Source organism: Oryzias melastigma, linkage group LG13, assembly GCF_002922805.2.
Source record: "Oryzias melastigma strain HK-1 linkage group LG13, ASM292280v2, whole genome shotgun sequence".
Taxonomy (NCBI): domain Eukaryota; kingdom Metazoa; phylum Chordata; class Actinopteri; order Beloniformes; family Adrianichthyidae; genus Oryzias; species Oryzias melastigma.
Genome location: NC_050524.1, coordinates 24,153,961 through 24,165,818, shown reverse-complemented (window position 1 = coordinate 24,165,818; position 11,858 = coordinate 24,153,961). Strand labels below are relative to the sequence as shown.

The window sequence follows — 11,858 nt, the reverse complement described above, 5'->3', positions numbered from 1 at the left end:
CTGAACCTACGTAATCACAGAACCTGAAGCGAAACAGCTGCAGTTTGTTTCGGGCGTTGCAACAACACAGTTTCCAGAGTTCAAATATCTGAACTTTGGCGAAGTATTTGCGTAGCATCAACCAATCAGTAACTTAGTTTTGGTCCTGATGATGTGATCAGAGGGTGGAGTCCAAAACTAAGATGGAGGGGAGGCTGATCGTCCTCCTCCTGAACTTTATATTTTTCCTTTTTGCATTGAGATGATAATGAAAAGGTCTTCTAATTGTATTTTTTTCCCTATTCCGGTGCAGTAAGTAATCAAACTTGGTCACAGAGAGATGGAAGTACCGCTGAAAGCGTCCGTCATTCAGATGGGGATGCTCACTGTACTGAGTCTCTGAATGATCTAGTGAAAATCCAAAAATTACTGAGGCTTTTGTAGAGCTCCTCAAAATAAATAAACCTGATCTCTGAACTGTGTCTTCCATGCATTTACTGTATATAGGACATACAGATATACAGTCGATGTTTGCATGTAGCAGTGAGACAAAAAACTTTGGACTGAAGCTCCGCCTACATGAAGTTTGATGTGTGAATCGTGTTCGGTGTGAATGTAGCATTAGTCTTTTTCCACTTAAACAACCAGGTTAAAAGTGGATCTCTCATGCAATTAATCATGACCTCTAATTAATTAATCAATTTTAAGTGTCATTTTGAGGAATTTTTGTGACATTGTGGTGCAATAAAAGGTCATAATAAAGCTCAAATGTGGCTTTATTACTTTTTTTTATTATTATTATAAAAGACTTCCAACCTTTACTTTGACACCACAAGGGGGATTTTCTAATAACTAAATAAAAAAGATGACAAAAAAATCAGGCCTAGAGTCTCTAATTTACAAAATCAAGGAACACTTTTCTGAGCAACCCAAAAAATATTGAACATGAACTTCTTATTAATACCATAATTCAAATCTTGATGTACTTTATTCCACATTTTACAACAACAGCAAGACAGTAAAAAAGACATAAGAGCGATTTTATGGTTTCCTTAAACCTATTTTATGAATTTGATCATTTTAAAGACTGGAATAAAGCAGAAAAGAAATCGAGAGAATCTAAGATGGAGGAAAGGAAACTTTGCAGAGGAAATTAACTATTTAGACTTTGGACTCTGCTATTTTTTTAATAAACTTTTGCTTCATCATCTGGACAAAAACAAGCGCTTAGAGGTAAACTTTCATTCTAAAATAATCCTTATTCAACGTCTCATGCCGATCATTGTCCTCAAAAAGGAGCTAAAGTGGAGCTGTTACCACAACAATTCCACGCACCGCATTTTGTTGAAAAAAAAGCGTAGAAATATAACAGTACATATATTTTAATATTTTTTTAAATGACCATGATATGAGTGGGATAGAATGCTCCTCCAGGTGGAAGTAAGCATCCGACGCAAAAATAAGATTAACGCGATTAAAAAAAATAACAAGCTAATGTCTGTAATTAATTAACCGCAACTAACGCAATAATTTGACATCTTGAATTTAAGAAAACCTTTGTTGTCTCATTTGTGTTGCTCAGCCTTAATACAGATTGTTTTATGTTAATATTTAAGAATTGAACGACTTAGAAACTTGCCGTCTGTCGTTTTAGGGGCTCAGTCATCAGTGCAGTACCAGCATGGTCCCTCAGCAATGTACCAGGGACAGAGCGGCAGCCCGCCTTCCTCAGTCATGCCTCGGGTGTCTCTATCTGCCAATCAACAAGCAGCTTCCGCGCGCCCCGCCGTCCCGTTAGCACAGGGTGTTCCCCAGCAACAGCAGGTAACGCCAAAACACTCTCACCCCTAAACACTTACAACTCCTTTCAGTCTATAACTTATTATTGTTTTCCCTCTCTACAGGTCACTATCCAGGTGCAGGAGGTGGAGCTCGGAGGCGGGGCTCAGAGACAAGGCAGCTTTTTGTCCACGCCGGGGGGACACCGAGTCCTCGGGAAGCAGCTCAGCGCAGACAACGCAGAAATGCACAGGTGACACCGCCACCCCCACTCCACCCCATCTCCTGCCCTCCATTCCCCCCATCAGTCCAGCGCCTCATCAGCCCCCCCTGGTGGCCTCCAGCCAGCACCACTCATGGACTCCTAGTGTTTCTGCCTTACAGTTGTACGCCTCACACATTAGGGTTCACTCCTGAAGGGTGCATGTTCCCCGCTCACTTTTCTTCATCACTTGTGTTTCATTACTCTTTTTTTTGTTAATTTACTTAATTTGAAATTTAAGACTTGTTGCTAATGAGACTGTATGAGAGAGAGACTGCATGTTTTGATGCTGATGTTAACTCCTCCATCATCTGTGCTGAGATCACCGCCTTCATCAAATGCTTCGCCTCATTGTATCTGGGTGAGTGTGTTTGGTGTCCCGACCGAAGACCAGTCTTCCACCTCTTCATCATCATCATAAATGGTCCTTTCCAGTTTTCACTGAGAGACGATGTAACAATCAGATTTAAAGTCCCACTCTGATCATCTTTTGATCCATTTTAAAAGCATTGCAGTGGACTTTTAATGATACTGATGCCATTTTTAGCCAAAATCATGAATACCTGTGCTGTTTTCAAGGACATAGATTCTACACAGAAACTTAAACCAGGGGTGTCAAACTCATTTTGGTTCAGGGGCCACATATAACCCATCTGATATAAAGTGGGCCGGACCAGGAACATAAAGCTTTGTTTTTGTTTTTGTTGTCCATTTTTCCTGGGAAGCTCGTCACTCCACGTCAATCTTTCTTCTTTTTGACAATGGCATTTTGGTAATTGATGTGACAGACCTGCAAAGAAATGTTGTTCATTTCCTGATCTCTTGTCATGCTGGTTTTACTTTTGCTTTGCTCCTCCTAGTGGTGGAATTGCACCACTTGGTGGTCATTTCTTTAAATAACCATAACCCACTAAAGGAATGGGCTAAAAACTTACTTTTTTTTCAACAGTTTTATAGTTTTTTCCCCTGCACTACTTGATCTGATTAAATCGTTTGGGGGCTGTATGTTTGACACCCCTGATTTACTCGCTCTCTTGCTAGTAGGGCTGGGTATCGATATTAATTTTCACAGACAATTCGATTCAAATTTTTTTAAATTATTTTTATTCTTTCAATCCACTGAATTCAATTGAATTTTGAGGTTACATACTTAGAAACATTTGTTTAGAAATACATTAATGATCTATAAATGTTTTGAATATATTTATATTAATCTTATACAGTTCACATACTGTAAAATTTATTAGTGAAATAAATAAGATTGTTAATAGCCTACATGGTTCTCTAAAGGAGAAGTTCTAACTAAAATGTTCAGACCATTAACATTGTAAACATTGTTCTGCTTCTCCTGGAGGATGATACAGTTTGACCCCTAGGTGGCGATCACTCTATAGCAGTACACCTTAATCTAGAAGAAGAAGAAGAAAGTATGAGCAAAAACAATGTTTTAGATCGCAAATGATTACTTTGAGTTTCCTTAAAAGAGTTTGGAAAATGCTTGTTTGTGAGTTTATAAAGATGTTCATTTTGTCAGCAATGTATGTTTAGGTCAACCAAGCGTTAGCATTAGCCGTCCTATGGGAAATCCCATTAAATGTTAGCATCAAGCTAGCGGACTTTAGCATAACGTGCTAAATCGATTTATATTTTTATGAATCCATTATTGATCTATTAAGTTTAAATCGGTTCAAATTAACTAATCAATTTTATCAACCCAGCCCTACTTGCTAGCTTAGAGCCCCTCATGACCCAAGCTAACATTAGCGGAGCCACAAAAATGTCAAGCTCTATTGTAGCTATCCAGCCGTTCAGTTTTGATCCAGATTTAAACTCAGATGAGGACAATGAAGAAGTACATCAGGTGTATCAGGATCCAGGCCAACCAACCTGCCATTGAAACTCCTTTTTGACAAAACACACCTGATCCAGGTAATGAGCAGCAGATAAGGCATTGTTTCTGGAAAATTGCCCCTAAGGGCCTGCAATTGTTGGACTGCAGGCCTCAAAGTTATCTTCTTTATCTGAAATACGATCTTTTTCAAACATATTTTTCTGTCTACTCCTGATTGACGACCGTTTGAATAAAGAAATATTCAGAGATGCAGTTTTAGACCTAATTTTGTTAATGCATGTCTTCTATCATGAGAAAATGCCACAAGGTCATCTCAAAAACACCATTTTCATCGGAGTGGGTCTTTAAAAGAATCTTTCCTGATTTTATTTTACAGTGAAGTCCATTAAGTTCAAATCTTTCTTTGCGGGAGACTCTCAGTGAACTCTTGACCCCCCGTAGCCCCACCCCCCAGCCAGATTTGGCCTTTTCTAGGCGGTGTGTGTGTTTGTCATCTGTAGATCTGTGATCTGAGGCGGTGCGGATCTCGGTGGCTGACTCTCTCCTCCCTTCCCTCCCCTTCAGCCGCAGCCTCGGCCGTTTCACATCTGGCTATGACCAGGTCCAGTTCAGCCCCCACCTTTTCTCTGGCGATGCCGCCTCTCGGGGGGCCTCCTACAACCCCTACCTGCAGGGAGCCTCGCTCAAAGTCCCCGGCCTAGAAGGTTATCAGAGTGGGGCGGTGGGGACCGGCAGTTACGGGGCCCCCTCCTCACTACAGCAGGCCCTGCTTTCCCCCACGCCTTTGGACTACTGCCCCCCACAGCAGCACGTGACCTCCACCCTGCAGGGCCTCTTGTCCCCGCGCCACTCTTTGACGGGCCACGCCGACCCCCGCCTGCCCCAGCAGGATCTGGCTGCCCTGTTGAAACGACAGAGCCCCCGGCCCTGCTCCGCCTCCTCCACCCCTCCTAGCGGTGCCCCCCAGGAGCTCGGGGACATGCTCCTCCTCCGCCAGATGAGCCAAGGGGACGGCTTGGAGCCACCGCCTCAGGGGGGCTCCGGAGGGCAACACTACCACCACCTCCTTCAGATCCGGCCCCCGGAGGTTCCGCCGCAGCAGCACCCCCCGCCGCAGGCGCCCTGCCTCGGCTTACCGCACTCGGAGAGCATGGAGGAGGACGAGGCGCCAAGCGGGTACCATCACCAACACGAAGGGCTGCTGGCTAAAGCCGGGGAGGCCCACGAGCTCCTGGGACCTCCTCGAGGAGGTACCCCACCATACCAGTCCCCCACCCACAGGCACGGAGCCTACATGAGGAACGCTCCAGCTGCAAGAGGTGGGCCCTCTACGAGTTCCCTCGTTTCCATGACGACCAAAGCTCGTTTCACGAAAAGATCCACCAAACTCTCGTCTTTCAGAACCTGAGCATGTAGAGTGTCGGCCGCCAGCACAGGCCATGGAAGTGCCTGACCACAACGGCGTGGGCTATCCCCGAGGGCCCCAGGGCGACGCCTACAGGTCCAGAGGACAGCTGCAGCGCCACCACACCATCCAGACCTGCGACGACGCCTATGTGAGTAGAAAGCATTTACCAGCTTACTCATCCTCATAGAGCAGGAGTGTCAAACTCAATCACACAAGGGGCCAAAATCCAAAACACACCTTAGGTTGCAGGGCGAACAACATAAACATTTATTGAAGACTCTGAAACTACATTTTTAAAAGTTTAAAACCGTCACTTTCTAACATAATAATGAACTAGATATATAGTATTACCTGTGATAATGCCAGTGTGAATGCTGTAAACTGAATTTGGCTGCTGAAGATGCTGAAATCGATAGCTAAAAACCAAAACGCTAAACCAAAACCAGCTAAAATATTAGCTAAGTGACAAAATAGCCTAAAAAAAAAAATAAAAACTTGGGTTGGTCTGAACAGCTAGCATGTAACTGAAAAAATAGCTAATCTTCAAAATATCCTAAAAATAAAATAAAAGCCTAAATTAGCCAAAGCTGTAATATTAGTTAAACTCCAAAATAGCCTAAAAAATGGTACTGAATACCAAAATAATCCAAAAAACTACCATAATGAAAATTTTAAAAACTTTAAAATTGTCACTTTTTAACATAATTATAAATAATAAAAAGGCAGGAATATTATTCCAAATCTATTTTGTCAAAATTATACAAGTTAGAAATGAGCACAAGATAATTAATTAATAATTAATAATTAATAATAATTAATAACAATAAAAAAAATGATCTGGAGGGCCGGATAGAATTGCCCAGAGGGCCGGATCCGGCCCCTGGGCCTTGACTTTGACACATGATGTAGAGCATTGATTGTCACTTTAGCCAAAAGGAAATAATTGTTCCAGCTGATTACTTCTTAGAACATTAATTTCAAACCCCTAAAATGACTCCCCTTTCTGTGTGTCGTTACGTGCACGGTGAGCTGCTGTGATGTCATCAAGAAACTATTGTAATTTCTTAACAAAATTCTCTTTAAAGTAATTCCATAACACCACCACCATGAGACACAGCAACTCATTAAATGTGGTCAGAAGAATTCGGCCTCATCAAGGCAACTTGATTCCACATTGATTCTCACTGTTTTTTCAACACTTATTGGCATACCTCGCTAGCATAGCGTAGCGTCCCCAGTAACCATCATGCAGCATTGCTCCACTGTATCAAAGCTGCAGTAGGAAGTGTTGAACCTGGCCTTCAGAAAGACGCTCAAATTCCATCAGCAAAATACAAAGTTTGAACAAGTGAACAATCCTGGCAAACCAAAGCACCTCCATCTTTCTCTTTTTGTTTTGACCCGCCCCCGTAACTGCTGGCCAATGACTGAGGAGATCTTTAGTCATGTGTGTGTAGAAATGCTCTAATTTAAGCCTCAAAATGCTCCTCCTCCCAGGATCAGGTGGAGCCCATGTCTGGCATGAGCCTCCTGGCTGGAAAGGCTCTGAGCTCCGCTCGCATGTCCGACATCCTCAGCCAGACGTCACTGACAGGAAGCCAGCAGCTGCACCAGCGGGAGGAGTCAGGTCTGCCAGAAGCCTGCCAGCAGTTTGTCCTTTCTTTCCCTCCGTCTTAGTGTTTTTTTCCCTACAGTGTGTGATGTCGAAGGAGAGCTGCACCCGACGGCCTGCTACCCGTCCTCCTGCACCAGTGACATGCTCCTGAGCTACAAGCCCCCCGACCTGCAGTACAGCATGGAGCAGGCTGGAGTCTAGCACAGGTACGCTCGCACCGGGACAGGTGCAGGAGAAGTCTGTCAATTAGAGCCAAATGTTGCTGGTTTCAGGATTGTTTTACTTTTATTATTCTTTTAATTCTGCTGAAGATCAAAATATAAATCCATTCAATTTTGGTTCTCGAGTTCAGTTTCAACTTTAGTGTTTGAATCTAAACCAATTTGCTTATGAAGAGTTTAATCAGATTTGACATAATGTAAGCAATAGAAATTTCATTCAGAAAATAAAAAAATCTTTCATTTAGAAACAGACAATAAAACTCTTTTTAAGGAATTTTCTTTAATAGAAAATCAATTGTTGGGTTTTAAGAATTAAAATGACTGAGCAAGGATTTTGGAGTTGTTGTGACTTTATATGACAGAACATCTAAATATGTCTGTTGATGCTGCATTCACACTGAACGCCGCGTCAAATTCACGTCTGCCGCCTCTCTTTTGACGTCTGTCAAATTTACTGCTCAACCCCTCGACCCGTCTGGAGCGGAGCCACCGCTGAAGGTCGCGTTTATGTTGTGGAGAGCTCTACAGATACACCAGCAAACACATCACTGTGTTTGTTTTCATCAGATCTTTCAGAGTCTCTCCTAGTTCTGTGTACTTCACTCTTGCAGTGAGAGCTGCACCAAACATGACTTCTGTCCATCTGTGGTCCAGTTTGAGCTTTAACCCAGTAGGAGGAAATAAAAATAAAGCTGGGGGATCTTCTTATTATTATTGTCTTGATGAAAATAAGAAAAACATCATTAGGTTATAAAGCTAGAGCGGCGGGTTAAGAAAATAGATGTAAGTTCAATACTAAAATGCTCACATCCAGCTGCCATCTTGAATTTATTTTTCTACTCTTTACTGGAGCTGTAATGAGTATTCAAGTGCTTTTTTATGCTTTTTATCTTGTTTATGTTTCTGCTAAACTTAACCAGACAAAAAACTTGTTTAAGATGAAAAAAATCATTTCTTTCTATCTAAATCTTTGTGTTTTCTTCATTTTGATCTCCTGTTCTAAATAAATGTCTAAATTATAGTGATTTAATAAAAATAATTTCAATTTTCGTCCATCCAGTAAATAGACATACACATAGCAATAAACATTATATTAAAAGTAAGAATGGTGGTTCGATTCGTGAATCGTTGAGCTTGATTCGTGAATCTAATCGGATCACCACCTCAGCAATGATCCACAGCCCTATCTTTGATCTAGTCACTGGAAACATCACGTGTCCGTAGCTGATTGGTTGACGTGCTGCATCAACCGCTCTGTGCCAGATTGCATCTTTACATTGAATCAACATTGAAACTTGACGCCTCCAGCGCTCTGGTGTGAACGCACCATAAGACTGAAGAGGAGAGTCTCCTATTGGAGCCCTCTGAGGAGCTGATGGTTTTAGTTTGTTCATAGACCCTCTCTGGTCGTATTTAGATCTATTCTTAATGTGTTCCCGTGGTCTCTACATTATGATGGGGATGTTTTTAATCGAAATAAAGAAATCTGTCATTTCTTAGAGTATGCCACAACACCAAAAACTCCATCGTCATCAGAGTAGCTCTTTAAGATGTACTTCTGTTTTATACATTCTCTGCAGTCCATTCTGTAGTTTTGCAAGTTTATTTAACAAAAGAAAAAACAGTGGGAAAAAGCTCTCCCCTCCTCAGTCCTCAGTGCAGGTTAGCAGATGTTTATGAAACCTTTAAAACCTATTAAAAAAATGAAATATACAAAAATCAAAGTAAATGAGAAAAAGTGCAAAGAAACTAGATTTTGGCTCCGGGCAACCAAACCCTAAATCAACTTTTATTTTTTTTTTAGCTTTTGACCTATAAATGATCAAACTTGTTTAATTCTTTAAAATCTAGACAACAACTGTCTGTGTGCTGCCCCCTACAGGTTGAAACAGAGTATTACAGATGAATTTCTTGATTGGTCAAATCATTGAAGTCCCATGTCATGATCTGCAGCTTCAGTAATCATAACAGTCCTGTTCCCCCGCTTCACCCCTCTGACTCTATTTTGAAATGTCAGCTGTGGGCGGAGTCAGCCTCCAACTTCTCTGATTGGTTACCTTTGTCGTGTGTTATCCATCCGATGATGTCACATCTCTTTTTTGCTGAGTTAACACCCTCTTCTCTCTGTGTCGTCCTGCAGGGGGGGCCGTATCCTGTGCGTGGGTCCATATCAGCCACCCTGAGTTGTGTTGACTTGAGTTGAGCAGCATCACGCCAAATCACCGTTGTCTGCCCACGCCGCGCCGCGCGGGGCTTTCTGTGTCCATCTGTTGATCTCCATCTGCCACTGTAGGGTCATTCTGAGTGAGAGCGAGGGCGGTGTGGGGCGCTGGATACATTCGAAGGGGGGTTTTGTCTGGGTGGGGTCACAGGTGAGGCCTGGGGGGTTGAAAGGTCAAAGTGCCAGCATTTTCTGCACATACTCATCTAGCTGCAGGTTCTTTTGAGGTCAATGAGGTCATCTTCCCCTCCCACGCCCCCCCTCACCCTCCCCATGTTCTGACGTGCCTCAGACCAGTCGTCAAGAGAGCCTCGCTCTGCCGCCACGAACCCAAAGTATTTCCATGAGGGCGTGGATAAACAAGGAAGGGGGGCGGCCCGGGTGTCCCGAGCGTCTCTGTCCCAAAACAGAGCCCTGTTTTCAAATTTGATTTTGTTTGCGTTCAGTTCCAAACCACGCCTCCTCCTGTCCGCATGGATGTTGTTACGTTCCTCCAGGTTTCCAGGAAAACCTTCAGCAACTCTGCACTTTCCGTTCCAGCGCTCGTCCCGCCGGCTTCCACTGCTCTCCTTCACCCCCCGCTTCTTCCATCCCTCCGTGTGACAGTGTAATGCATTGTGGGTAGTTTTACCAGACATTTCTTCCTTTCCTTGTACAGTAACGCCATGTATAGAACGCTATTACAGTTTCTGTATTTTTATTTTGGGTCAGTTATTGTTTTTAGATGTTTTTTAATTGATATTGTTTGTATTTTTGAATGTCTTTTTTTTTTTTTTTTTTTTTTGAATCTAGCCAAAAGAGGGCGAAGGGAAGAGCGGCGTCACTCTCCCTCCGTCGTAAAAACGATTGTTCTTACTTTAATATTATTATTATTATTATATTGAGACACTTGAATAAGAGGAAAGTAATTATTTTGTGTTGCTTTTTAAGGTTTCATTTCATTGGATGTTGTGACTGTCATTCTTGTTGATGTGGAGCCTGTTTTCTGTTGAGGGTCGTCGTGGCTACACAGGGTCAGGCTTGGGGTTAGTTAGGGTGCTACAGAGACTTTCAAATAAAAAAAGACCAACAAAACAAGGGAATAAATTGTATAATAGCTTACATATCATCCTCAACATGGAGACGGACGCGTCTTCTTCTGCCGCATCAGCTTCAGACCAGTTGGCACCTTACGGACACGCCCCCTTCTCCAAAGCCAAATTTGCTGCCGTTTTTGTCTTTATTTACCCTCATGTTTGCCTGTTTTCGTTCATTGGAGCAAACGTGTGAGTCGGACTCTTCAAAAGGGAACACGAGGAGGTTGGAAAAGCAGAGGATGAGCCGGGAGGAGGACCACGGCGTTTTTATTCCTGAAGCTCCGCCTCTTCCGGGATGTGGATTTGATATTTTGACGGCTCCACCTCACGTTGAGACGCTGTCCCGCTTCCTCTCTGCTCGGACTCGCGCAGACGCCTCTCCTCCTTCAGATCCTTCTCTTGTTTTCGCTCATTGTTTACACAAAGCTGAATGATCTGGAGGGGGCGGGGTCTGTCGTCCCGTAACGTCAGCAGCTCTGCATGGGGGGGGACAGACGAAGGGACTGCACAAAGCAGAAGAAATGGAGCCAGGTGTTGTAATTAATAAAATTTTATTGATCCCCCTTTTTTCTGCTCCTCCATCCCCGACATCTGTCTTTCCCTCCATCACAGCCAGCCAGCGCTCTGCTTCAACTTTGTTACATAGGTTTATTTCCTTTATCAAATGTTGTTTTTTTATTTTAACTTTTTTTTGTTGTTTTCATGTTATTTTTTTGTTGAGTACAAAAATACTAAAGTGCAACAACAATGATTAAAAAATAGCAACCAAACTGAGATGAATAAATAAATATATATAAATAAAGAAATAATTTAAAAGGACGTGACTTGTTTGTTTGTTTTTCTCCACAGTCTGTTTCCGTCGTATTCTGTTTTATCAGGATGTTTATTTTTGTACTTTTAAACAGCTTGATTATAAAAATGCTTTTGTTGACAGGTTGCATTGGAAAGTTATTTTGAAGTGGATTGACATGATTTGACATTAGGGGGCGCTGTGGAGTCACTGTCAGTTTGGAGAGAAATTAATATTGCCTCAGTTTTATATCATATATTTAGTGCTTAATCATAAAATAAAAATATACAATTTATACGTGAACTACTTAAAATTACAGCTTCAAATTAACTACACACAATTCTTTAAAAAATTATGCACAAATTGCTTATTACGCACACACAAAACCACATTTACACACAAATATGATGTGAGACTTCACATCCCAGAGAAAGAAAAGATTCGTCTGTGATGTGTTTAAAAGATGCTAGATTTACTTTTATTTTTACAGGGATACGTGTATCAAAAACATAAAATACTTTTTATATTAATCATCAGGCACATCTGTTTAAGACAGTGTGAAAATGCAGTTTTCACTAGATAATGTTCTCAATCTAAGCTCTAAAGTGGTTAAAAAGAACACTGATGACCCAGCATTCTAGCAGCACATGAACGC

General features: G+C 42.1%; 1 protein-coding gene across 2 annotated transcripts in view; it reads left to right on the top strand.

Moving 5' to 3' along the window:
• sik3 (SIK family kinase 3) overlaps positions 1–11,232 on the top strand; it is a 53,513-nt gene extending 42,281 nt beyond the window's left edge. For both annotated transcript variants that reach the window (XM_024258130.2, XM_024258131.2), the window contains 7 exons: positions 1,634–1,803; positions 1,884–2,011; positions 4,437–5,191; positions 5,274–5,428; positions 6,778–6,907; positions 6,975–7,101; positions 9,257–11,232. In XM_024258130.2, coding sequence (XP_024113898.1) covers positions 1,634–1,803; positions 1,884–2,011; positions 4,437–5,191; positions 5,274–5,428; positions 6,778–6,907; positions 6,975–7,096 — 1,460 coding nt within the window. In that variant the 3' untranslated portion in view covers positions 7,097–7,101; positions 9,257–11,232. The remainder of the gene's footprint in view (positions 1–1,633; positions 1,804–1,883; positions 2,012–4,436; positions 5,192–5,273; positions 5,429–6,777; positions 6,908–6,974; positions 7,102–9,256) is intronic.
• The last annotated feature ends 626 nt before the right edge of the window (positions 11,233–11,858 follow it).